This window comes from Zootoca vivipara, chromosome 6 (assembly GCF_965207765.1).
Source record: "Zootoca vivipara chromosome 6, rZooViv2.hap1.1, whole genome shotgun sequence".
Lineage (NCBI taxonomy): Eukaryota > Metazoa > Chordata > Lepidosauria > Squamata > Lacertidae > Zootoca > Zootoca vivipara.
Genome location: NC_142589.1, coordinates 78,955,829 through 78,983,337, shown reverse-complemented (window position 1 = coordinate 78,983,337; position 27,509 = coordinate 78,955,829). Strand labels below are relative to the sequence as shown.

Here is a 27,509-nt window from a genome sequence, read left to right as displayed (position 1 = left end):
CTTGCAAGTTAACCCTCTTGCAGTTTTTTCCTGATCCCCAAGAATTTGCCTATAAAATACTTGCATGCTTTTAAATTCATGGATTGCTCAGTCCTTGTGGGAGTGCACAAGAGGGGGGGGAATCCCTGCTCCTGTCCTGGCTGGGATGTCTGTGTGTGTGTCAATACATGCACATAGGTCAGACCTGTGCAATGAGAAGATGATGGCTTTCCACTTTATGTTCTTCACTCACTGGAGGACAAAAGATACTCCTTATCAACCAAACAAATTGCACAGCAACCAAATGTTTAATGAACTATGAAACGTCTTGGAACAACATCAAAAACTAACAACAACATTAAGTGGACAGATAAGAAAATTTGTATAAAGGGTTATCTGCCTCCTTTTTAAAGTAATGACTGGGAAAACGTGCAATGGCTTTCCATTCATTCACAAACTGCCTCTACACAGGCAGATGTTAAGCTGAAAACAAGCCTGGAGTTTCATGTAGAGGATCAGGCACTTGTCATGTGTAAGGTGGATCAATAAGGTTTTATTTTGTTTTTTGTTTGTTAAGTTGGCCTGCCGCCTCAGCTGATGATACACAGCAGCTGAGAAAGCATCAGGGCATCAGGGGTTTGAGGAATAGCAAAAAGGTGCTGCCTAGAGTGATATAGTTGAAACTGTGTAGTCTCTGGATATCGCCCACCAACTGGTCTTAGTGGTTTTACTGACACAGATTTCTGGAATGGTTTCCAGTCGCTCTTTCCCATGCATCTTGCAAATGGGCCAACTGAAAAACTTGCTCACAGACCATATTGTGGCCTTCCATATCTCTTATATTCGCTTCCTGGGATCATCTACAAACAAGCTATGTGCCTGGCCCCAGCATGCTGTGGTATTTTGTGTGTGTGTGTGTTGTTTTTTTTAAGGCTTTGTGATTCAGAGGTCATTCAGTTGTTATGTCCAAGGTGGCTGTTGTTTCCTCCGTGTCAGGACACTGCAAGCAAAGAGGAGCCCTTTGCAAGACAATCAGAGAAAGGAGAATCACAGAGGGATGGTGCACCCAGACAGTGCATGGCTAATGGCAGAAAGGGCCTGGAAGATGTAGCTGACATTAGCGTGGTTTTGACTGGGGAGGAGGCCCTTTGGATTGTGGTGTACTGCTCCGGCTGAGTTCAGAGGCCAAGTGCTGCAAGGATCCTTGACTGGTGAACGAAGATGAGAAGGTGAGGCTGGATTCTGGCAGCAAAGAGAGAGAGAGAGAGATTCAAATGGTTCCAGAAATAGATGAAGATGTAACTCACAAGAAGCTGAGAGGCTGAATGTGTTGACTGTTAAACTGGTTCCATGGAGCATGCTTAGTCCCAGTTTTGGGACTAGCAAAGCAAGAAAAGAGGGAGGCAGGCCTGGTATGGCATCTGTGAAAGTGTGCCTGCCTGCCTTAGTATAGTTGAGCTAAATCATTAGGTGACCATAGGCCAAGGGTCACCAATGGCTCCCATGAGGATCTCCTCAAAAATCCACAACTGACAGGAGATTGTTCACTCTTTCTACTTCATTCCTGTTTGCACTGCCCCAGCCTCTCCTACACTGAATATGCCCTTTCCAAGAGTTTAGGGCAGAGGTTGTCAACCTTTTTGAGTCCACGGCTCCCTTGACCAACTATAGTGGTACCTCGCAAGATGAAATTAATTCGGTCCACGAGTCATTTTGTTTTGTGAAAATTTCGTCTTGCGAAGTGCGGTTTCCCATAGGAACACATTGAAATTTAATTAATGCGTTCTTATGGGCAAAAAAAGCTCTCCTTTCAATGAAATGGCGCCATAGCAAAGCAGCTTAAGGTGCAATCCAGCACTCACAAACCCCGACTCACCCTCCAAGCCCAGGAGCAGCCACAGCAGCCACATTGCCCCCAAGTGCCACGGCCGCTCCGGAGGTTTTAAGGCTCTGGGGAGGGGGAAGCAGGAGGAGGGCCAGGGAGAGGCTCCCTCCCTCCTTCCCCAGCAGCCAGACTCTCGTGCCCAACCAGACAGCCCGTTCGCGCGCAGGCAGGCAGGCAGGCTGTGTGGTTGGCCTTTCCCGTTCGCGCGCAGGCGGCTGAAGGTGAGAGTGAGGGGGGATCCGGCTGCTGCTTGGCGGCCGTTTCGGTGCGGCGGCGCCAATCGCAAGGCCGGGCGATGGCAGTGGCGGAAGCACGAGGCGGACGGGCTTCCCGGAGGAGGCTCGGTCTGACTTTCTCCTCCTCGCGGCGCCCTGCTTCGTCTTGCGAAGTTTTCTATGGCACAGCCATAGAAAACTTCATCTTGCAAGTCTGCCAAAAAATCGCAAAACGTTTTCGTCTTGCAATTTTTTCGTGCCACGAGGCATTCGTCTAGCGAGATACTGCTGTACATTCTTTCTGCAGCAACCCTGTGGGGAAACACGCTCTGAGCCTCAGAAGCCCAGCTATGTCACCCCTTGCCTGCAGAGCTGGCAGCACCTCACCCCTTTTCCAACACCCTTTCTTGTGATGTGTTCCCTCAGCCTCCTCTCCTCTCCCCTCTTGGTGAGTTAGGATTAGCCATATCCCTGCCTCCTCAAGATACAAATGACATATTCCCATGTTGATGGGACTGGCAGACCTAATTCCATAAGGCAAACCAAAAAGTATTGGCCTTCCTGCTAAGAGATCACATTTTCCCTACCAGATGCTTCCCTATCAGAAGTCTCAATGAGGTTTTGTCCTCCTTAGTGCCCCTGCCTGCTGCCAACTCACCCATTCGCATAGCAAAAGCTTCCTCCAATCTCCGGAATGTTTTGTTGAATAAGGTCTTGGCCAAGGGGCCCGCAATGTAAACCACAATGTATAGAAGAAGCAAGCCAAAGATGATGGCTACTGTAACCTTGGAGCAGGGGGGGAGAGAGAGAAGTTGGTTGTTAATTCCTAATTGTTAGCAATATTGCTCACAATACAATTGTGAACAGAAACCTCAAAAATTGCTAGGAGGGAGCAAGAATGTTCATTCCCTTCTGTGGATGAAGGTTATTCAGGCTAGCAAAAGATAAAAACCAATGGGAGTGTTGCAGTGTGTTCTCCCTCATAGAATGATTGTTTCTGTTTGGGTTAGGCCAGCTATTCTCACTCCCTGCCATTCTGCTTCCCTTTTCCAAAATGGCACGAAGCATGGCAAGAACTATGGAATTTGTTCCCACGGCAAAATTCACTTCCACAAGACATACTGATGGCCACCAACTTTTAAAAAGGGTAGGGAAATTTATGCAGGATAAGGCTGTCAGTGGGCACTGGCCACGGCGGATATGTTCTACCTCCACTGTTGGAGGCAACCAGCCTCCAAATACCATTTGTTTTGAATCACAAGTGGGGAGGCAACTCCTATGCTTGCTTGCGGGCTTCCCATGGATATTTGGTTGGCCATGGTGAGAAGAACAATTCTATACTCTGGCCAAACAGATGCCAGTGGGAAGCCCCCAGGCAGGACAACAGAATTTGCCCCATTTGTGATTCCCAGCAACTGGTTTTCAGAGGCATACTGCCTTCATTAGTGGAGGTAGGACACAGCATTGCTTTAAATCTCAATTCAGTCTTCTGCGGTGCTATGGTACAAGCACAACTGGTTCCCGTCTTTATAGCCTGAAGGACTTTGAACTTAGGTATCCATAGGGCCACTTTATTCCACATGAAGCTGGCCATCACCAGAGCCCCCCTGAAGTATAGAGGGTCCATCATGACTAGATGGCCGGGCCAGGGGGGTGGGCTTCAAGTGTAGCACTCCATATATGCCCTCTACAGGGAGACTTGCATGGTGTTGACCCTGATGTCCTTTTGGTCGTCAAGCAAAGGCCTTTTCATTCCATACAGAAAGAATGAGGATGCTCAAGGCATGGCGGCTGTTACCTTCAAGAGAAAGATGGCCCGGGTGGGGCTGAGGCGCAAGCCATGGACATGGAGAATGAACTCCAAGGCATAATCACAGTAGGTGGTTTCGTCTACACCCCTATGGAAGCAAAAGAGGGAGGATGTCAGTTGACTACGGGTCTGAGCAGGCCAGCTTCAGTGCTTTACTCTCCCAGTGCTTTACATAGGCTCTTCCTGGTTTCTCACATCTTTCATCTCCTGGTCCAGTACCTTCCAAACCATGTTTCTTCTCCATGCTTGCAGAGCGGTATTTACTCCCATCTCCATGACTAAGTAAGGCCATTCATTTCAATGAGTCTAGTCTGTGTAAAACTCAAGTTGACCACCACCTTTTGATTATGAATTGTTTTAACTTGGGCTCTGGAGTTATTATGGCTGAAAGGCAGCCTATCAGTATACTGTAATTCAGTTCAATTGTAAATCAATTTAATTCTTTTTTAAATGAACCAAACTCATTTTAAAAACTCGCACCTACCTGTTTGATACTTCCACCACAAAGAAATAATCAGGAGCACTCAGACCGTTAGGGACAATATCATAGCATGGAGAATTCTTCTGGCAAACCCACCTGTGGGAGGAAAGGGATTTTGCCTCTGATGTCTTACATGGTAAAGGTAAAGGGACCCCTGACCATTAGGTCCAGTCGTGACCGACACTGGGGTTGCGGCGCTCATCTCGCGTTACTGGCCGAGGGAGCCGGCGTACAGCTTCCAGGTCATGTGGCCAGCATGACAAAGCTGCTTCTGGCGAACCAGAGCAGCACACGGAAATGCCGTTTAACTTCCCGCTGTGGTGGTACTTATTTATCTACTTGCACTTTGACGTGCTTTCGAACTGCTAGGTTGGCAGGAGCTGGGACCGAGCAACAGGAGCTCACCCCGTCACGGGGATTCGAACTGCCGACCTTCTGATCAGCAAGCCCTAGGCTCTGTGGTTTAACCCACAGTGCCACCCGCGTCCCAACGTCTTACATGGTAGGCTGTTTCAATTCATGTCCCTAGGTAGGAACCAATAAAGTGGTTTAGTCATGCTGGACACGACCCGGAAAGCTGTCTGTGGACAAACACCAGCTCCCTCGGCCTGAAAGCGGAGATGAGCACCACAACCTCATAGTCGCCTTTGACTGGACTTAACTGTCCAGGGGTCCTTTACCTTTACTGTACTTTTTTTACAGATGGCAGATGACCCAAAGGAGAGAGAAATAGAAGGGAAATAAAGCTTATGTCCTCAAAAAGGATACTGGTAGAGCTGGTAGAGCTCCAATACTTTGACCACCTCGTGAGAAGAGAAGACTCCATGGAAAGGACCCTGATGTTGGGAAAGATTGAGGGCACAAGGAGAAGGGGACGACAGAGGACGAGATGGTTGGGCAGTGTTCTCGAAGCTACCAACTTGAGTTTGACCAAACTGCGGGAGGCAGTGGAAGACATGAGTGCCCGGCGTGCTCTGGTCCATGGGGTCACGAAGAGTCGGACACGACTAAACGACTAAACAACAAAAGAGCTGTAACAGGTTTAGAGAAGGATAACCAAAATGATCTAGGGGTTGGAACAATTTCCCTGTGAGGAAGGTTGACAACTTTAAAGCCTTTTTACATTGGGAAAAAGGCAAGTAAGAGGCAGGAACATAATAAGAGGTACATGAAACTGGGCATGGCTTGGAGAAAGTAGACAGAGAGGAGTTTTTCTCCCTCTCTCATAACACTAGAACTTGTGGACATCCAAGGAAGCTGATTCAGGACAGGCAAAAGAAAGGCCTTCTTCACACAGCACAGGGTTAAACTTGTTCCCACCCAATGTAGTGATGTCCACTGACTTTGATGGTTTTAAAAGGGGATTGGGCAAATTCAGTGGCTACTAGCCACAACAGCTATGTTATATGTCCACCGTTGGAGACAAATGTGTCTCTGAATGGCAGTTGCTGGAAAGCACAAGTGGAGAAATTGCCACAACCCTAACCCTGCTTGAAGGCTTCCAAGTCCACTTGGTTGGCCCCATGACAATCTGAAGCTGGACTAGACAGGACTTTGGCCTGATTCAGCACAGCTCTTCTTATGTTTTATTGCCAACCAAATTGCATATTTCATTTGGGAAGAAGAATTTGGAAGATTTGAGATCAGAAACTGACAGCCACACCCAAAGACACAGCAAATGTTTCCTTACAAAATCCCAGACTCGGCTTGAGAGAGGATATGGAAACCTTCGGAATTAACTTTTACTTCTTTTAGGTCAGCCCTAAGCCAGATCAGACTTGATGTTTCACTGGAAAGAGAATATGAAATCAAGCATGAATGAAGACAGTTAAGCTTTGCAAGTAAGTCTAAAGTGGTTACCAGGCCACTCACATCCTTAATAGCCTGTTGTTACCCACCCACCCTTGCCAGCTATTACATTCCTATGTTAATCAGCTATGGCTCATTATCAGCTTCAAAATAGAAAGGAGGGGAATCAAATCTCTTACAGCTCACCAGTGCTTTTTTCGGGGGGGGGGGGAGTATGCAGGGGTATGCAAACCCCGAAACATTTTGTGAATCTTTGTACTTTTGTCCATTTATTGTATTTATTTCCCCCCGATTTGAACAATAAAATGGTGGCTTTCTTGAGAGTACCCCTAAACATTTTAAAAAAAACACTGCAACTCACAGCTATTTCTCTGCTCTATCCCCCAGACTGGAGGCAATTCTCATCACAGACCAGACAAACAGCTTTTTGTAAGTCACAACCCAAGGGGCCGCAGATCAGTAGGCAGAGCACATGCCTCATATTCAAAAGGGTCCAGGTCTGAGCAATGATATCTCCAGTTAAATGGTTACAGGAAGAAGGACCAGGAAAGATTCCCCCTTCCTTAGACACTGCCAGTCAGAGTGCACTGGCAATAGTGGGCTAGAGCATGGGGAACCTGTGGCCCTCCAGATGTCATCAGAATTCAGCAAAGTCCCCAGTCCCTGGACTGAATAATCCAATGGTCTGACACAGTGTGAGGCAGTTTCCTCTGTCCACAATTCTGAGAAGGCAGCCATTGGCTGCTTCTGCACTAGGGCCATTTAGCACTGCTGAGGTATTCCTTCTCCTTAATCATCTGGAAGGAGTGAACCAGCTGGAGGAGCAGCCTCCTCTGTGCATAGGCAGTTGGGGGACCACAGGAGCCTGTGATTATTTAATTGTGCTCTCTCACTCTCGCTCTCATATGGCAAACCAGCACTTTTCTTATGTGGGCATGTTCACATGCTCTGGTACGCAGGCTTGGAAAGACTGGCCCCAAATGGGGGTCTTTAAAACTGACTAAAAATGTTGCATTTGAATAAGACTAGATACTAAACAGCATTTGAATAAGAATAGATACTAAACAGCTACAGTCACAATGCTAGGCACTGTGAGAGTCTGCAAAATGTGGTCACCTGCCATTCACTGTGTTGTAGTTAAAGATCTCTTCCTCACTGAAGTATCTGATTTGGTCTATCGAAAATGGTCCCCCACCAATTACTCTGAAGATGTAGCTGCCAGCAGAATAAGCAAGATGGAGGTGAGTTTGCACAAGCTTTAACAGTTAAAAATAAAACCACATCCATTCACAAACAGCTGGGACAAAACTGCCAATTCTCTTATCACAGCAAGGATATTGGCAGAAGCCGGGGACCCACTCCCAGAGGATACCAGTCACTGAGAGGTCGGGGAAAATCAACAAGAGCATTTCCTTCTATATCTTGCCTGATAAAGGTTGCCAACCAGGGCAGTTTTAGAGCCATTCCTAGGCCCGAAACCAAATTAAAATGGGTCGAGATAACCCATTTCCTCTGGGCATGTTGGTACGTGGGCCACCACAATCCTCCCAGGTACCTTTTCCTTTAAAAAAAATTAGGAGATCCTATTCATGGATCTCCTGTGTGTCCTATTAAGTGAAGACTTGCCTCTGGCCATCAAGCTGAGCTCAAGGCAGAGGTGAGATTTCACGTTTCCCGGCCATTTCCTTAGCCGTAATGCTAGATCAGTTGGGGTCTACTGTTAGTACAAATGTATACCTGCCAGACAGTTCTCTTGCCTTCAAGGGTGTCACATAGCAACTAGGACTCTTGAGGAATTTGTTCTTGGTGTGTTTTGATACAAACTGACTCAATCAACACCACTCAAACTAAGGTGCAGATCAAAAGTTAGTCATCATTCAGATACCACACCTCTCCAGGGTTCACGATGCAGTTCTCAGTTCAAAAAGAAAATGCATCAAATTTTGAGAAAACGTATTAAAAACATATCTAGGTGCAGATTTGCAAATTAATGTGGACTTGGGATGGAATGGGCTTTTGAACCCCTACAAAAATGGAAGGGACCAGAAACAGTCTTCTCTCTCCATCCCTAGCAACAACAGGGTTTCCTCTGATTGGCCTTCAGCTCCCAGCGCAAACTTCTTGGGTTATACCGGCCCCAAGGCCTGGGCACCCTGGCATTGACCTAGGTGCCTCCATCTTACCCTCCCCCCAGCCTTTGAATAATATGCTCAGTGGAGGTCCACTGTTTTCAGTTCAGCAAAGCGACAAAATGCCATCAAAAGCACAGCTCAGCCCTTACCTTCCATTGAAACGTCCTGAGTCTCCTGTCACCATATCTTGGATCAAAAAAGAAGGGTAAAATACTGCAAATGAATCAAGCAGGTGTGGTATCACCATCTGTCTTCTGCCTGGCATCCATCATTCCTTAATTAACTTCATCTCTAAGCCTCACAGATCTGACCCACCCAGACACCCCACTTCACCCCAGCCTTACCATCATTGAAGGAGAAGCAAGGCATCTCAGGGTCTTTTACGATACAATCGAAGTAGCGTTTGTTCTTGAAGGCAGTCTCATTCCTAGTGGAAGTAATGTCAAAAGCAAGCCTCTTGCCTGGGGGACATCCAATGTAGACAGTTGACACATAACTGCCCTGTGGGGGCAAGTAAAGTGGAAAAGAGAAGTGGCCTTTTTTTCTTTAGAACACTGGATTGCAAACTCCCTCTCTTAAAAGGACCCCTTTTCACCTCGGTGTCTGCTGTGGAATCCCTGCATATTGCAGAGGATAATTTGGATAGGCATCTCCTTGGAGGACCCCTCAGTCAATGCCTATGGTCCCTTCACCTTGACCTTCATGAAGGGTTCCCTAGAATACACCTGATAGGACTCACCACGTTTTTGTACTAGTTCTGCTCCTCTGCCTTGGAACCGAAGTCTGGCCTGCAGGAATTTTATTTTTATTTTTTTCCAAGGCAAGGCAAGGCAAGGATTGCACCTCCTGGCAGGTGTCGCACAGGAAGCAACAGACAGACTTTGTTGCGCCCCTGCGGTGGCCGCTCCTCACAAAGGTTGCCTGCTTGTCCCAGTGCTTACCCTCTCAGCTTGGTAAGCTCCTGGTAGGAGCGGCGGCTGATGATCCTTGGCTGGCTTGGTGATGTCTCAGCAGCACCAGAGCCGCAGCTACAGCAGGCCAAGGAGGAGGGCAGTGGAGACAAGGCTGAGGTGCCAAGTGCATCCTTTTACCTGTCCTTGGCTGCACAGCACAAGGGTGGGGGCCAGTGGGTCCCAGGTGAGCGGGAAGCTCTCCTATGCTCCTGCTGCAGGGCACATGCCTCAACCAAGGGAGGCACTGGGGAAGGAGTGGAGTAGGCCAGAAAAGTCCAGACTCCATTTCTGCCCAGGGGTGAGCACCCCTTAGCCGGCCATGAGGAGAAAGAGGCACCACCATTCGGGTGCGGCTCACCTCCCCGTGGCTCCAAAAGATAGCAGCCATGTGGCCTTGTCATAAGGGCGCCAGGTTGTGCCCCCTCAGAATTCTGCACCTGAGACCACAGCCCCCCTCACACTATGCCACAGTATGAAGAAGAAAAACATGGCTTGCTTAATTTGCCACTCAACAAAGGCACAAAAGCAAGGCCAGTCAAGGTGGCCGCCACACCTCTAAACAATTCCCCCAGCTGTAGGCTGCAGAGGAAGACTATTCATGCCAAACAAGCTGCCTTTCCAGAATTACTCAGCTTCTCCCAGACAAGCTTTCAATAATTTTCAGCATTGGTACAGGAAGCTGGGGTCAAGTACCATAGTGGGGAGGGATGAGTATCAGGTGCCAACTGCCTCCTCCGGATCTGCTATCAGGAGGAGAGAATTGAGAGAAATTATCTTCCCTTCAAGCAATCCAAGCCACCCTTACCCTTATCCGTGGTCCGGTGGATGTGTACTCATAGCAGTTCATTGCAGCGTGCGCAACCTGGGGAAAGTAAATACAAGCCAAGCAAATGTCAGGGGAAAGGCAAATTCTAGCCACTTGTAGCAGAGGAGTACAACTCAACAGATCAGAAGCAAGAAGCAGTGTGGCAGGAGACTGATTTCATGTGCCACCTTTGGTACACTGAAGCGCCACCAGGTGGCCTATCCTAGCCCAAGAGCAACAATTTTGTGATAGAAGACAAGACCATGGAACTTCAGCAAAGACTGTATTCTTACCTGTAAGCCAAGAGAACTCTTCAGAAGGTTCTTCCCACTCAGCTCCTGATATGGGTAAACGCCTTTGTCATGAAGTTCTATCTGTTGTTGTGAGGACGAAGAGATGCAGTGGTGCAAAAGAAATAGGAGTTTAAAATGGAATAAGTTTTAATAGGAAACCAGCTCTCTAATGGCATTTCCCCCTATGAGCCACTCAGATCGATGGCTGCGCTGAACCGGAAGTCTATTTAACATATATCTTTGTATTCCATCCTGGAAGAGAGGCTATAAATCATACTATAAGCTCTTCCATTATAGACTCAGGATGTATATGTGTGTAAATAAGCTATATATGACATAAAGACATCACATTCCGAGGAAACTGAACCTTGGGTAAGCGCCTGGAACCCCTGGAATCACACAAAGCTAAGAGACTGGGGTGGCACTTGCAGAAAGGCACTCTGTATATGCTCAGAGATGCCAGAAATTTTGCAGAAACATAGTTTCAAATATGTCTCAAAATAAGAATGGGGTTCAGGTTTCTCACATTTCAAAATGCTGATAGGATCAGGCCTGCTGATCGGAGCAGGCCTGCATTTCTGACTTTTCAAGGAGGATTTTGCCTCATTTCATCATCTAGGATATGAGAGGCCCTTACCTCATACAGTACTGAACCTCTGCTGATGAGCTCTTGCCTCTGTAGGTTTGCATGAATATATTCGGGATGGGATAAGATGAGAGTGAGCCATATGTTTTGGAGAGAATTTTCATCTGCTGACTCCCCCACTGCAAGCAAAATGAAAAAACTATCAGCCAATGTAAAAGAATAGGGCATGTACATGTGGAACAGAATGTTGGTGCTTGCCATGAATATTCTTCTCATTGGGCATGCAGCAACCATGTGAGATGTGACCCCTCCTACTTCTTGGCAGTAGCACCCCAGCTATTCCTTTGAGCTCTGACTGATGCCAAAGTTGGTTATCTTTCGGCACCAGCAGAAGACTCATTTTCCACCAGGCTTTTTGAGCAGATTGCTTTGAGTCTGAGGGCTATTTGTCTGTCTACTGAGTCACATGGCTATTCTTTCTGATATATTTACTAGGCAGAGGATGACTGTATTCATTCCATTCTAGTAAACTGTATTCCGTTTTGTTCTTATTGTTTTTTGAATTGTTGTGGCCCACCGTAAGATCCCGGGAAGAGGGATGGAACATAAATCTTATAAACAAATAACACTGTTGAGAAGAAAACCTGTGATCACGGTTTTCTTGGCGACCTCTCCCAACAGGGGTGGGGTGCCAGGAGCAGGTCAGTCAAAACTCACATGGTGTCACATGGTTAACTCTTGATTCAAAGAAACAAAGAGCTCCAGAGACCAGGCCTAGGGAGCACAGCAACTCTTCCCGTTAGATCTTGCCCCAATGAGGCAGTTACAAGGACTGAAGGTCCCTGCCTTCCCACAGTGGCCTACACTGCCTCCTACCCCGGGTCCTTCCCAAGCAATCAGAGACTTCTCTGCCTTGTTTGTCTCTGCTCCTCCCTCTTCAGGTTCTGGGAGTCATGGGAGGAGAGCTGGTCACCGCAAGAGGGGGAGATACACTGGCTTCTTCACCAGCCTGACCCATTTCTGCTTCTTGCCCCTCCCTCCTCTCCAGCATCTGCTTCTGCCTCCATGTCTGGACTGCTCTCTGCCACCGCCTCTTCCCGCTCACTAAACCCTGTTGCCTCTTCAGCTTCCTTCTCCCACTCTGCTCCCTCTGACCACTCATCCTTGCTCCACAACCACTCCCTGGGCTCTGAGCCTTCTTCCCTTGGGGGTTTCCCAGCTGGTTCCTCCCACCATTCCTTTGTGTGTGGCCAATCCATGACATCCCTTCTGTCAGCCCCTCAGTTGTTCCATGTCTGTGCTACTGTAGAACCACTTTAGAAGTCAGAACGAAAGCCGGGAGGACCACAAGGCAAAATTAGGAGGAAGCATAGCCTAGGCCAACTCGTATTACCACATCCATATATACAAGGTGAGTCTTTTAAAAGAGGCCCCGTGGAACATGTGTACTCTGTATCCATGGGGCCTCTTTTAAAGGACTCTCCCTGTATATATATATATACACCTTATTGGGGGGGTGGGGTGTTGAAATCATGGCTTCATTGAGTGTGGCCTTAGATATCACCACATGACCAAGAAACAGGAAGTTCATAGTAGATATCAACATTACATTCTCAGCTGGGTGTGGGAGGTGCCCTATAACTGCTGTGTTTTATATGACAGATCCACCCCTCCCTTCCTCCATCACAGCAGTTCCTGGGCTCAACACCCCTTACTGCTCTGTTTCGTCGTTCTCATGCTCAGGTACACAGAGAAGCTGTATTCTGTTTTCTTGTCCAGGTAGAGCTTGGAAGGCAGTATGTTATCAGACATCAGATCGTACATCTTGATGTAGTTGGCCATGTCGACATAGATGCCTGCTGAGGTGTTCCAGTTGCTTGCCACATAGGTGTAGTATTCCTGGGAAGCAATAAACTGATCATCTTCCATTCCCCACCCCCACTCTTTGTCTCTTCCTATCAAAACCATTTTATTTTGCGAGGTTTTTTTTACTTATAAAAGAAAGTTTAAGACCATGTTAATGTTAATCTTGGAGTGGTGAGGGCAGTTGTTTCTAAAGAATGCTTTTCAAGATTTTTGTTCTTACCGCATCCTCTTTCTTGTTCTTCCACCATCTCCATGTGGGGTCATGGACTGGGTCAGCATAAGCCTAGGGAGAAAAAAGAATTGGTAAGGGTGAGTTTGAAGACAGACACAGAAACTATCACTAAATTAGCAGCAAAACCTGTTTAGAAATGCAGAAATAATATACAATTTTATTTAGTGTTGGACAGCATAGAAACCTCCCTGCTGTGGTCCACCCAAGCAGAGGTCATGGCAACTGATCTGGGTGGATGCAGTGGCAGATGGTGGCAGCTCCTGCAATCAGTCCCAGGCCTAGAAAAGAGGCAGGGGTTGGAGAAAAAGAGAGGGTGGCATGAGAGACAGTAAGCTGACATGTTGGAATCCTGGAAGCCAAGACCCAAGTTTGGTAAGAGAAGCCCAGCAGAGATTTAACATCACAAAAACATGCCGCATAGAAATGTGCCCTTTCGAGTCCCAAAATGTCCCCTTCAAGAAGCTCTTCCCAAGCTGTCCCACTTTTTATTATTATTATTATTAAAGGTAAAGGTAAAGGGACCCCTGACCATTAGGTCCAGTCGTGACCGACTCTGGGGTTGCGCGCTCATCTCGCATTATTGGCCGAGGGAGCCGGCGTACAGCTTCCGGTCATGTGGCCAGCATGACAAAGCCGCTTCTGGCAAACCAGAGCAGCACATGGAAACACCGTTTACCTTCCCGCTGTAGCGGTTCCTATTTATCTACTTGCACTTTGACGTGCTTTCGAACTGCTAGGTTGGCAGGAGCTGGGACCGAGCAACGGGAGCTCACCCCGTCACAGGGATTCGAACCGCCGACCTTCTGATCAGCAAGCCCTAGGCTCAGTGGTTTAACCACAGCGCCACCTGGGTCCCGTATTATTATTATTAGTTTTCCTTTATTACTCACAAGTATATCTTTACATCATAACTTTACATCTTGCAATTATACATATTCTTGTTTTCAAAGTAAGTCCATAATTGTTTTTATCATAGATTGGCAAACATCGGGGAGGATGTAATTTTGAAATCATAATATTCTTCATAAATAAGTGACTTCCCGTCTCTTCCATTTTTTACTAAAAAACCTATTGCCTATATTTGTCCATTGTCTTTTTATTTATAATATTTTCTTATATATCAATTTTCCTTTTAAAATTGTTATCTAAAGAAACTACTCAAAAGCCGTCACCATTTTTAAATTGTAGCAATTGGTCTCCAAGTATTCCTTAAAACAGTTCCAATTTGAGACAAATTCTGTTGGGATTTATCTTTGATTCTTTCTGATAAGTAGTCTAACTCTGCATATTCTGTTAGCTTTTGTATCCAATCATATCTGGTGGGTATATATCTGCTTTTCCACTGTGTAGCTATTATAACCTTCGCAGCTGTGGTGGCATACAGAAAGATTTTCCTTGTTTTGGGGGGGATATCCAAACCAGTAATACGTAATAAGAATGATTCAGGGTTTTTTTGGGGGGGGGCAATATTCACTTTCAAAATTCTTTTTAATTTCAAATATATATCATTCCAAAATGGTTTAATCTCCCTGCATGTCCACCACATGTGTAATGTATTCCTGCCAGGTTCTCCACATCTCCAACAGTTATTAGAGAGATTTTTATAAATCTTTGCAAGTTTACAAGGTGTCAAGTGCCATCGGTAAAAAACCTTTTGGAGGTTTTCCCTTATAGTATAACAACTTCCAGTTTACCTCCAAAGACTTTCCCACTGAGACATCTCTATATTATGGTCCAAATCTTGGTTGGTTTGACGTCCTCCTCCTTGACTTCCCAGTCAAAGAGGAGTCGGTATACTTTCGAGAGGGCTTTAGTTGTTGTCCTAATTAAGTCCAACTCAAATCCTGAACTTGAGCAAAGCCTTTTCCTTTGCCCACTTTAAATCTCTTAAGTAATTGATAATATTGGAACCAGTCAACAACATATTCTCTTACTTCTTCAAAAAAATTCAGCTTTAGCTGGTTCTCTTCTTCTTTCAGTAATGTTTGGTACATCAACCAGTTCCCTTCTGTGTTTTTCCTTTTAACCAGTAGGGCTTCCATTGGTGATATCCACCTGAGCATCTTAGGCTCTATAAGATTTTATATTTTTCCCAGACCTTATACAAGGATTTCCCAACAATATGATTCAGGAAGTTTTGATGTACTTTTACTTTCTCATATACTAGGTACGCATGCCAGCCGTACCTGCTGTTGTGTCCCCAAGCTGTCCCACTTTACAAGCTATCCCACTTCCCTGGCACAGAGCCAGACCACATGTTTGGCAAGTCATAAAATGGTTTACTTACAAAATTCAAAGGTCAGATTCATGTGCTTTTCCATACAGCGGTCAGAAAATATGCACAGGCATTTAAAACACTGTGCAGTTACAGAAGGTAAAAGTTTCTAAACTATTGATAAAGGGGGATAATGCTAGAGTATGCAGGTTGGGGAAACCCAGTCAGATGGGCGGGGTATAAATAAATTATTATTATTACTACTACTACTACTACTACCGGTACTACTACAGTTTTTATTAATTACTATTATGAAACAAATGATGCTGGTTAAAGTCATGAGGCTGGAATGACTAGCTCAGAGCTCCTTACATACTGAAGTCCACATGGAGACTTGTTGTTGTTGTTGTTTAGTCATTTAGTCGTGTCCGACTCTTCGTGACCCCATGGACCATAGCACGCCAGGCACTCCTGTCTTCCACTGCCTCCCGCAGTTTGGTCAAACTCATGTTCGTAGCTTCGAGAACACTGTCCAACCATCTTGTCCTCTGACGTCCCCTTCTCCTAGTGCCCTCAATCTTTCCCAACATCAGGGTCTTTTCCAAGGATTCTTCTCTTCTCATTAGGTGGCCAAAGTATTGGAGCCTCAGCTTCACGATCTGTCCTTCCAGGGAGCACTCAGGGCTGATTTCCTTCAGAATGGATAGGTTTGATCTTCTTGCAGTCCATGGGACTCTCAACAGTCTCCTCCAGCACCATAATTCAAAAGCATCAATTCTTCGGCGATCAGCCTTCTTTATGGTCCAGCTCTCACTTCCATACATCACTACTGGGAAAACCATAGCTTGAACTATGCGGACCTTTGTCGGCAAGGTGATGTCTCTGCTTTTTAAGATGCTGTCTAGGTTTGTCATTGCTTTTCTCCCAAGAAGCAGGCGTCTTTTAATTTCGTGACTGCTGTCACCATCTGCAGTGATCAAGGAGCCCAAGAAAGTAAAATCTCTCACTGCCTCCATTTCTTCCCCTTCTATTTGCCAGGAGGTGATGGGACCAGTGGCCATGATCTTGGTTTTTTTGATGTTGAGCTTCAGACCATATTTTGCGCTCTCCTCTTTCACCCTCATTAAAAGGTTCTTTAATTCCTCCTCGCTTTCTGCCATCAAGGTTGTGTCATCTGCATATCTGAGGTTGTTGATATTTCTTCCGGCAATCTTAATTCCGGCTTGGGATTCATCTAGTCCAGCCTTTCGCATGATGAATTCTGCATATAAGTTAAATAAGCAGGGAGACAATATACAACCTTGTCGTACTCCTTTCCCAATTTTGAACCACTCAGTTGTTCCATATCCAGTTCTAACTGTAGCTTCTTGTCCCACATAGAGATTTCTCAGGAGACAGATGAGGTGATCAGGCACTCCCATTTCTTTAAGAACTTGCCATAGTTTGCTGTGGTCGACACAGTCAAAGGCTTTTGCATAGTCAATGAAGCAGAAGTAGACGTTTTTCTGGAACTCTCTAGCTTTCTCCATAATCCAGCGCATGTTTGCTATTTGGTCTCTGGTTCCTCTGCCCCTTCGAAATCCAGCTTGCACTTCTGGGAGTTCTCGGTCCACATACTGCCTAAGCCTGCCTTGTAGAATTTTAAGCATGACCTTGCTAGCGTGTGAAATGAGCGCAATTGTGCGGTAGTTGGAGCATTCTTTGGCACTGCCCTTCTTTGGAATTGGGATGTAGACTGATCTTCTCCAATCCTCTGGCCATTGCTGAGTTTTCCAAACTTGCTGGCATATTGGGTGTAGCACCTTAACAGCATCATCTTTTAAAATTTTAAATAGTTCAGCTGGGATATCATCACTTCCACTGGCCTTGTTATTAGCAATGCTTTCTAAGGCCCATTTGACTTCACTCTCCAAGATGTCTGGCTCAAGGTCAGCAACCACACTACCTGGGGTGTACGAGACCTCCATATCTTTCTGGTATAATTCCTCTGTGTATTCTTGCCACCTCTTTTTGATGTCTTCTGCTTCTGTTAGGTCCTTACCACTTTTGTCCTTTATTATGGTAATCTTTGTACAAAATGTTCCTTTCATATCTCCAATTTTCTTGAACAGATCTCTGGTTTTCTCCATTCATTGTTTTCCTCTATTTCTTTGCATTGCCCGTTTAAGAAGGCCCTCTTGTCTCTCCTTGCTATTTTTTGAAAATCTGCATTCAGTTTCCTGCATCTTTCACTATCTCCCTCGCATTTTGCTTGCCTCCTCTCCTCCGCTATTTGTAAGGCCTCATTGGACAGCCATTTTACTTTCTTGCATTTCCTTTTCCTTGGGATGGTTTTCGTTGCTGCCTCCTGTATAATGTTACGAGCCTCCATCCATAGTTCTTCAGGCACTCTGTCCACCAAATCTAAATCCTTGAACCTGTTCCTCACTTCCACTGTGTATTCATAAGGGATTTGATTTAGATTGTAACTTACTGGCCCAGTGGTTTTTCCTACTTTCTTCAGTTTAAGCTGGAATTTTGCTATAAGAAGCTGATGATCTGAGTTACAGTCAGCTCCAGGTCTTCTTTTTGCTGACTGTATAGAGCTTCTCCATCTTTGGCTGCAGAGAATATAATCAATCTGATTTCGATGCTGCCCATTTGGTGATATCCATGTGTAGAGTCGTCTCTTGTGTTGTTGGAAGAGAGTGTTTGTGATGACCAGCTTGTTCTCTTGACAGAACTCTATTAGCCTTTGCCCTGCTTCATTTTGAACTCCAAGGCCAAACTTGCCAGTTGTTCCTTTTATCTCTTGATTCCCTACTTTAGCATTCCAATCCCCTGTAATGAGAAGAACATCCTTCTTTGGTGTCATTTCTAGAAGGTGTTGTAGGTCTTCATAGAATTGGTCAATTTCACTTTCTTCAACACCGGTAGTTGGTGCATAAACTTGGATTACTGTGATGTTAAAAGGTCTGCCTTGGATTCGTATCAAGATCATTCTGTCATTTTTGAGATTGCATCCCATTACAGCTTTTGCCACTCTTTTGTTGACTATGAGGGCCACTCCATTTCTACTACGGGATTCTTGCCCACAGTAGTAGATATGATAGTCACCCAAACTGAATTCGCCCATTCCCTTCCATTTTAGTTCACTGATGCCCAGGATGTCGATATTTATTCTTGTCATCTCATTTTTGACCACATCCAGCTTACCTCCACTCATGGTTCTTACATTCCAGGTTCCTATGCAATATTTTTCTTTACAGCATCAGACTTTCCTTTCGCTTCCAGGCATATCCGCAACTGAGCGTCCTTTCGGCTTTGGCCCAGCCGCTTCATCAGCTCTGAATCTACTTGTACTTGTCCTCCGCTCTTCCTCAGTAGCATGTTGGACGCCTTCCGACCTGAGGGGCTCATCTTCCAGCGTCATAACTTTTATATGCCTGTTGTCTTTGTCCATGGAGTTTTCTTGGCAGGGATACTGGAGTGGCTTGCCAGTTCCTTCTCCAGGTGGATCACGTTTAGTCAAAACTCTCCACTATGACCTGTCCATCTTGGGTGGCCCTGCATGGCATAGCTCATAGCTTCTCTGAGTTATTCAAGCCCCTTCGCCACGACAAGGCATTGATCCATGAAGGGGACTGAAATATACCAAAGGCTTGCTCACCCATTTCTTCTCCAGGCTTAGCCTATGGTTTAACCCAGGCACCCCCAAACTGTAGCCCTCCAGATGTTTTGTCCTACAACTCCCATGATCCCTAGCTAACAGGACCAGTGGTCAGGGATGATGGGAATTGTAGTCCAAAACATCTCGAGGGCCAAAGTTTGGGGGTGCCTGGTTTAACCCCTTTATGCTCTTATGTGTCTTGTGGTGGCTCTGAGGCCAGCGACTTTTCAGCCACTCAAAAAAAAAAACCACACAAATAAACAAAAGGGATCCTCACCCTGTGGTAAGATGAGTGCAACTGGAGCAGCTGAAAGACGAGTCCCTGGTACACAATCAGCGACTTCTCATCATGAAAGCCAGATTTTTCCATAATCTCAGGAGGCATAGCAAAATAATGCTCCATCCGGGTGAATTCCTGTGGTTGAGGTAGGTTCACATGGCGCACAACAGCAAACGGGCAATGGTGGGCGAATCTGATGTAGTCCAATCCGCTAAGAACAAAGAGTTGGATGATTTTTATAGGTGTGTGAGTAGAACATTCAAACGTTAGGAGAGCTTAAAACACCACCCCTTGCAGCATTAAAGTGGAAACTCTGAGACTAGGCAGTGTAGCCTTGTTGCAATTTATTTAGGCTGGATTTTCTCCCTATCCCTCTTAATCAAAAGAATCATGCAACAGGCTGCAGATTAAGCATTAAATAGTGCTTAACTACATAAGGTCTTGCACCTGATTCTAGCAGTTTAACAGTGATGAAAACAAGGCAGGCAAATTCTACTTCTAGATTACAAAATGCACATTTTAGTTCAAAATGAAGCGGAGACCAGACAGGTGTCTGTGTCTCAGAAGCATGGTGGGATGAGTTCTGAAGCAGGGGGAAGTAGAAAGGATTAAACCCTTTTGCCTTTACCACACCAGAGAACTCAAAGGAAGTGATGTCACACACTGCCTTCTCTTGTGTCTTTACCCCTTCATACCCTTATTTACCAAAACAAGCAAAGTTATTGACTGCAAATTCCCATACAAAGAAGCAGATTCTAAACACAACCCCCAAGCCCTATAGCTTCTGCCCTCTGTCCAAAAAATTCAGGGCATAATACTGTGGGAGATGAATTAAGGATTAAATCTGTAGATTTAGATCTAAACCTCCTATCTATCCCAAGTTCAAAAGTGATGACACCACACTTTGTGTGTTCCACTCACTCGTGTCTCATCTCTTTGTTAGGGGTTGTTATCAACAGGTCATAGGTAAGGACATGACTCAGAGGGAATGTCCTTCTGACTAATCTTCCAGTGTTTGGAGTATCCGCCAAATAAACCAGCTGAAAGAAAAGAAGCCCGGATTAACAGATTTAGAGGAATCCGGTACACAAAACACGTTCTAAATTTCTCTCCTCTCCTCTAGTGTTTTGTTACATAATGGGATGTAAGTCTATAATGTAATTGGATGTACGTGCAGGGCCGGCTCTAGGCCTGCTCCTGGTGGCGCCGGGCCACCAGGGGCGCCGCTGCGCCCGCTGAGAGGCGCGGCTGAGGCTGCCCCAGATGCGCCTTCGCTGTTCAGCAGCTTCAGGCCGCTCTCCAGAGGCGCGCGGGCCTGGGGCCGCCTCTGTCGCGCGCAGGGGTGTCGCAACAGGGGGCAGGCAGCTCCCCCTGGCCCAGGGCCGGCCCTACGGCAGGCTGGGTGGCGCAGTGCAGCTGGGAAACGGGGCAGGGGGGGCGCTGGAGGGATCCGGCACGCCAAGGCGCAGGGCATGCTTAAGACGGCCCTGTGTACGTGTATGGAGTGTTAGGGGAGGGGTAGTCCCTCGGGGTGGGGACACATGATGCTCCTTCTGGGGTAGTTTGTGCACCTTTGGTCCCTAACTGCCCTAGCAGCTCTGCCGCTGCTAAGAAAACCTTGCCACAAACCTGAGCAGCTGGCCAGCTCCTTGGTCTTGCAAATATGATGAGAATCTAAGCAACACAGCAATGGGAGCAAGAGCAAGACTGTACATCCCAGTGTTACTTTCAATTCCAAATGTTTCAGATTAGGATGTGAGCAACAGTGGTGAGTTGGGTAGAACTGCTCTCTTACAACGGCTGTTAATCTGATGTCTCTGCTACTTATTTGGAGCTGGGGCAATTATATCTAATTAAATCTCACCAAGGCCTTGCTTCGGCCTCAGCCAGCTATTATTATTTATTCAATAATAAACAGCAGTGACATCCAGGGATTTTTTTCCGGCTGGAACTCAGTTCTGGCACCTGTCCCATGGGTGCCATTGCCATTATAAGAGAACAAGGGAACCATTCATGGAGAGTTCTGGCATTCTTTTTCTAGAAAAATAGCACTGGTGACTCCGGATTCAAGAGAGCGTCTTCAAGACTTCCGGTCTACCGCCAACCCTGATTGGCGAGGAATCCTCGAGCTCCGAGGTTCCTGGCACTGTGGGGGGGGTGAGCCGCGAGAGCGCCACAGACCCCCAATAAAAAAACCATTGAGCTTTCTGGGGACGTGAGAGCTCGGTTGCGCCCCAAAGTGACTACTCTGCTCCCCGGTAAGCTCTTTTAAGAGTCCCGAGAGCGAGCGGAGTTCAGAGTCGCGGGCGCCATTTTCGAGCAAATCGCTACCCTCACAGAGTGTAGCTCCGAGCCGGCAGCGGAGGAGCGATGGATTTTTCCCAAAATAATGGATTTGAAGACATTGGACACCGTGGGTAAGGGAAAGATTTTTTTTAATTTAATTGAAAGGAATTGGCCACGGAAGGAGATTAAAAAAGGAAGTCGGTCTCCCCCATTGAGAGAATGGTGATGCAGTTAACTTGCCTGCAGCCGGAAAGTTTGACAGGAATTTATCAATCTCCAAGGATTGGATTTAAAACCTTCCCCCTGAGGCAGGGTAAAGGGGAGAAGGTTGAATACATTAAAATCCCTGTAAAATCTTTAAGTTGGACTGGGGAAAGTCCCCCGGGAACTGGAGTCGGGTCCCTGGAGGAATCAGCCAGCTGTCATTATGACATCACAATAGGAAGGAATTTGTTTACCTCTTTGAGGCTGAGAACTGTTAACTTTGAAGAGAGCGCAAAACATAAGGATGTGTACAAGAAGTTTGATAAATGCTCTTTTCAGAAATGGATATAAGATTTTTAAAATATGAACAAGAATTAAAAATGAGAGTTGGTAACCAGATCAGACGTAAATTTTGTTTCTGAGGTTTGGAAATACGAACTGCGCCACTTCCTGCATTGTAATCTCTGCAGTTCCCATGGAATTTGAGATGAGCAGGATGTCAGTAGAAACAACAACATCTGGCTCTTTAGACCTTTTTGGACTTTCAAAAGGAACTTTTGGAACCGCTTTTGGAATTTAAACATGAATTGCGGCAGGATAATATACAGATTCACAAAATAAAACAGAACAGTGTGGAAAGTGAAAATGGATTAATTCCAATAGAGAATGAAGAGAAGCAAGACGAACAAGCACCAGCCGGGGACAATGTAATTGACCTTAAAGAAGAGGAGGAAGATCCATCAGTCCTGGACAATATAATGGAACTTAAAAAAGAGGAGGAAGATGTATGGAACATTGTTCCCCCAGTGGGAGAGGGGGAACAAAACTCGTGTTCGATTCAATGAGTCCTCAAAGAAGAACCAGCATGGAATAATGTCCTCCCAGTGAGAGAGGGAGGGCAGGATCCATGCTGGGGCCAGAGCATAAGTGGAATAAAAATTGAGATAGGGCTGAAAAGTGGAAACATAGCTGGATGGTACTGTGGTACAGTTAGGAAATTGGGGGGGCAGCAGGGGACAAAGAAGGGAGAGTGGTGGATAGGTGGCGAAAGAGTGGGAGTAGGGTGAGGAGTAACAATGGGTTATTTTCTGATTAAGATGGTCCGAAACTGGAACGATTTATGAAGCTGGCTGGTGCATCTGGGAGATCCAGAGTCCAGGGGAAGGAGGGTAGAATTAGATATAAGTGGGTAAAGGTTATTATGATAGAAGAAATCATATTTAAATGTATGGGAAAAAATTGGGGTATAAATTGTGAGGCTAAGGGAAGAAATAGAGATGGATGCGAAAATAAATTTAGTTAGGTTGAGGATGTTTTTCCCCCCCTGTAGATTAGAATTGGTTGTGAGATAATGGAAAAATTGCGTTAGAATGATTTAAGATGAAAAATGAAAATTGCTTAATTTAGATTTAAAAATGGACCCAGTGTGGGAGGAATCGAGGAAGTCCACAAGGTCAAATTAATGTAAGAATTGATATCTTTTTTTCTTTTTTGTGTTTTATTTCTTTTCTGCTTTTTGTTTTTGTGAATTTTTGTATTTTGAAATGTTTGAAAATCAATAAATATTATTTGAAAAACAAAAACAAGAGAACGTCTCCACACCACGACACATGGCTGCCTTTTCAAACCAGCTACCTCCCAGATTACCCATCAGGGCAAACACAGCCTAATGCACTCACCTCTTTCAACTCTCCATCGACATAGAAAATGGTGAGTATGGAATGTTTCAAGGTCAAGCTATAAAGTGGTGAGCCTCTCATCACCTGCATAAAATTGAACACATCCCAGGCTTCTGATGGATATACTTTTTTAATTTCTGTGCCAAGTTCTCTGGAAACCCAAATCTAGAAAGAATGGGGAAAGTAGTGCTCAAGCAATGTAGTGCTGTGTGTGCGTACACAGCTGGGTTGATAATGTAGCAAAATGATTAAGAGACTAGCAATCTGACTTGCATTAACATTCATCTGGAGGTCACCGGGTTGGTGAAGGCTGGGCTAGATAGGGTTGCCAGACTCAATAGAGGACAGGACTTCTGTGCCTTTAATTGCCCTGTTCTCTTTTGAGTCTGGAAACCTTAAAGAGAAACCAGCAAACCCTTTGCTTGGAAATTAAACAAAGGGTCTGCTGGTTTCTCTTTAAGGTTTCCAGACTCAAAAGAGAACAGGGCAATTAAAGGCACAGAAGTCCTGTCCTCTATTGAGTCTGGCAATCCTAGGGCTAGAGCCTCAGGCTGCCAGAAGCACGCCAAGAATGCCTCCATTCTGCTCAAAGCTCTCTTTCGGGTATAGCAGACCCTCCAACTGTCCCTATTTTCCAGGGACAGTCCCTGTCGTGAAAGTAGAAAAAATAGAATATTAAACTATGGTTCAGGTCTGGTGTGGCCTCATGGGAAAAGAAGGAACTCCATGTTTTTCGGAGGAGGCAGGCCTGGTCTCTTTAAAATGAACTCTTCTCCTTCCCCCCTCATCCTGTCTCTAAGATTTAATTGCCTAGGGCTGTGAGCAAGGCCAGAGCTGTTATCTGATTAGCCCTCATTTACACATGAAAAGAGAAATCTGTGGTATTTGGGGGTGTGGAATGGCTTATACTATAGGGATCACGCCACCTCTCCACCTTGAGTGTCTGCTACGTGTCAGATGAATATGGGGAATTAGGGAGGTTCTCTCAATTATTTCAAGGTCCGGAATCAAAGTCAAAACACGGACAGCTGTGGGTGAACCATTTGTTATGAATTATTCCCCTATAATGTTATTGGGGATTTAAAACTGAAGCCCAAAGAGGATAGGCTGTTTATCGGAACACACACACACCCGCCCATGGTAAATTAGAATAAAGATACCTGGCTTTTGTTAAGATGTAAAATCACACTTTGTAACCTGCAACTTGCCAAAGCAACATCGCATCATGAAGTTTGCCATGATGGGTGCCGGAGGGCACTTTGCCACTTTGAAACCAACTCCTGATCTCTTGCTGTGCTTCTGAAATGCTAATGGTTAGTATGTATCTTAGATGGAAATACTAATAATGTTTTTGTTTTATGTTTGTAACTTAATGTGCACAGTTTTAAGCTGTCTTATTCCAAGAAATCCTGGAAATGACTTTTTGCCTTCTGTCTTGGTGGGCTTTGCTGAGGGGAAAGCTAAACCCAGTTCCTACGGTAAGCTACTTAGTCTCTTACCACATCAATTGACTTCTGTCTGCATCACGGTAAAGTGAGCCAGAGGTTGTAACTGGAAAAAACTTACCTGTTGAATTTCTGCCTGTGTTTCAATAGAGAGACAGAGCTGTGCAGCCCTGTAAAAGGCGAGGGATTTCTTCCTTGGTCCCTCCTCTATGGGTGCTTGGTGAGAATGGGGAAGTGGTGGCAGTCCTACCTCTTGTTTTGTCTAGTTTTGCAAAAGCGAAAGCCACTCTTGCCTTCCTCGACCAGTCTGGCCGGTGTCAGGAAGACTGGCTGAGAGGCGTGAGAGTTGGTGAAACCTGACAGTCCCAGATTTACAGAAGCTGTCCCAGTTTCTGATTTGAGCCAAGAATGTCCTGCTTTTCCTTAGGACGTCTTTATTTTCATAGGAAAAATATTGGCGGGTGTAGTTATCCAACCCCTGCGCCAAGGAGATAAGTAACAATACAACCTTTAGAAGACATCTGAAGGCAGCCTGTATAGGGTAGTTATTTAATGTGGCTGGGGAACACAACACAACACAACACCTGAAAAAAATCCTGTTAGAATCATTGGGGTTTCCTGCTGAATAAATATTGATAGGGCTAGATTATACACTACAAACTATGAAATCTCTGGTTTATATAATGGCTCTAACATAAATTTCTAAAATATCCTTTATTTCTGCCACTTGCTGTTCTGCTATAATTTCATTCGTTTGGTGTGTCTGTGTGTGTTATTTGCTAGCCACCTTGAGAATCCCACAAGGACAGAAAGGTGGGCTACAAATACAGTGGGACCTTGACTTACAAGCTCCTCGACATCCAACGTTTTTGACTTACGAGCGGAAAAAGTGGCCGCGCATGTACAATTTTTTCGACATCCGAACGGAAAATCCGTTCGTGGCTAGATGCGGTTTCCTCGACTTACGAATTTTTCAGTTTCCAATGCATTCCTACGGGAGACCACTTTTCCTATGGGGAAACTCGACTTACGAAGTTTTCGACCTACAAGTGTGCAATTGGAACAGATTAAATTCGTAAGTCGAGGTCCCACTGTAGTTTAAATAAACTGTTTTGTACCTGTTGGCTGATGCCTTTTGTCCTGTTTGTATTGTTTTGCATTTTGAATAAAGGTTATGTATGAGAAAGAAAGAAATTGTACTTTCCTTAGCAATATTAAGCCCTGTTCCTGAACAGCCAGCCATTGGATCCATGAGAAAGATAAACAGACATACCTCCTCTCGGTCTGTCACAAAGGCAATTTGCCCAGTAAACGACTGAACAAAATATTTGATGGGGGAATCGTGTGGGAAGCTGGAGAGATATATATAACTCTGCTTGTCATTGCTGTAAAGAAAAGGGGAAGAGATCTTTGTTTTAAATCCCCACCACCACCTACAACATTCTGGTTGGAGCAAAAACAAATGTATGCATTTAAATAGGAGTCACAACATATTATGTTGCCCACCTTGTGAACCTACTTCCATTACTGTATCAAGTCAAACACGGGGGCAGCTGTCAGCCTTACAATCCAGTCTACTGGCCTAATTATGACTGATAAGAGAATTCTCAAGTTATCATCTGGTGTCTTTATTAACCCAACTACTTGCCAAAGTTGGCCCATCCTGACTTAGGGCTTATCTGCACGTCCTGCTGCTTTACTGCTGAGTCGGAGCAAATGGCAATTTGAGTTTTCTCCAGATTCACATTTGCTCTAATGTCTAAAGAGCGGGTTTTCCCTTGGAAAGGAATGGAGCAAGGGGGAAACTGCTCAGACCCATGCTTTCCAGGCAAGGCACAAGCGGAAGTGAAGTGTGGAAGAGCCTTCAGAGGCTGCCTGGCTTTTCTATTGAAGAGTGTTTCCTACAACTTCCCTTAATAGCGTAAATATTGGAGGAGGTTGTCAGGGTCAAGACTTGTGCTAGGCTCAAAACTGAAACGAGGCACTAAGTTAACCCTTCTAACAAGTGATTCTAAGCAGCAATCTAGGGCAGTAATTGGTATTAGAGGTGTTATGAGTATACAAGCTTCCTCAACCTCAGCCCTCCAGATGTTTTTGGCCTAGAACTCCCATGATTCCTAGCTAGCAGGACCAGTGGTCGGGGATGATGGGAATCATAGTTTCAAAACATCTGGAGGGCTGAGGTTGAGGAAGCCTGGTCTAAGATATAAAATAAATGTTCATAAATGTACCAGGCAAACACATACATAAATATATAAACCACATGTCTGAAACAGTACAGGAAAAAAGTCCTGAAACCATTTTGACTCTCCCAAAATTAACCTCAAATGTTTGTCTGCAATGACAAACAAAATGGGAAAACCTCCCCATTGTCTCTTTGCTCACAAATCCTGTCTTAAGGGCATATCTGTGTATGAATAGGGTGAGACTGTGACCTGGATTCAGGTGACCATTATCAGGTACCCTGGCAAAAAGGATTTCTGCTGAAGACCGCCTCCTCTGCTGTTAACTGCCTCCTGGAGGAGCCAGTGTGGTGGTGTGGTTAAGAGCAGTAAACATATATTCTGGGGAACCGGGTTCGCGTCTCCGCTCCTCCACATGCAGCTCCTGGGTGACGTTGGGCTAGTCACACTTCTCTGAGGTCTCTCAGCCTCACCCACCTCTCAGGCTGTCTGAAGTGGGTTGTGATCCACAAAACTTTATGC

The 27,509-nt window shown here is 45.5% G+C and overlaps 1 protein-coding gene across 7 annotated transcripts in view; it reads right to left on the bottom strand.

Moving 5' to 3' along the window:
* Positions 1–268: 268 nt before the first annotated feature.
* The window catches only part of CATSPERG (catsper channel auxiliary subunit gamma), a 60,785-nt gene continuing 33,544 nt past the window's right edge, over positions 269–27,509 (bottom strand). For 4 of the 7 annotated variants that reach the window (XM_088672741.1, XM_088672742.1, XM_088672746.1 and 1 more), the window contains 17 exons: positions 26,078–26,189; positions 23,360–23,524; positions 20,112–20,230; positions 19,188–19,401; positions 13,035–13,097; positions 12,664–12,847; positions 11,000–11,127; positions 10,363–10,443; positions 10,070–10,126; positions 8,656–8,812; positions 8,461–8,524; positions 7,296–7,394; positions 6,061–6,159; positions 4,374–4,466; positions 3,878–3,977; positions 2,738–2,864; positions 269–1,221 (listed from right to left, as the gene is read on the bottom strand). In XM_088672741.1, coding sequence (XP_088528867.1) covers positions 1,097–1,221; positions 2,738–2,864; positions 3,878–3,977; positions 4,374–4,466; positions 6,061–6,159; positions 7,296–7,394; positions 8,461–8,524; positions 8,656–8,812; positions 10,070–10,126; positions 10,363–10,443; positions 11,000–11,127; positions 12,664–12,847; positions 13,035–13,097; positions 19,188–19,401; positions 20,112–20,230; positions 23,360–23,524; positions 26,078–26,189 — 1,987 coding nt within the window. In that variant the 3' untranslated portion in view covers positions 269–1,096. The remainder of the gene's footprint in view (positions 1,222–2,737; positions 2,865–3,877; positions 3,978–4,373; positions 4,467–6,060; positions 6,160–7,295; positions 7,395–8,460; positions 8,525–8,655; positions 8,813–10,069; positions 10,127–10,362; positions 10,444–10,999; positions 11,128–12,663; positions 12,848–13,034; positions 13,098–19,187; positions 19,402–20,111; positions 20,231–23,359; positions 23,525–26,077; positions 26,190–27,509) is intronic. The other 3 variants (XM_060275539.2, XM_088672743.1, XM_088672744.1) reach the window with 3 other exon arrangements.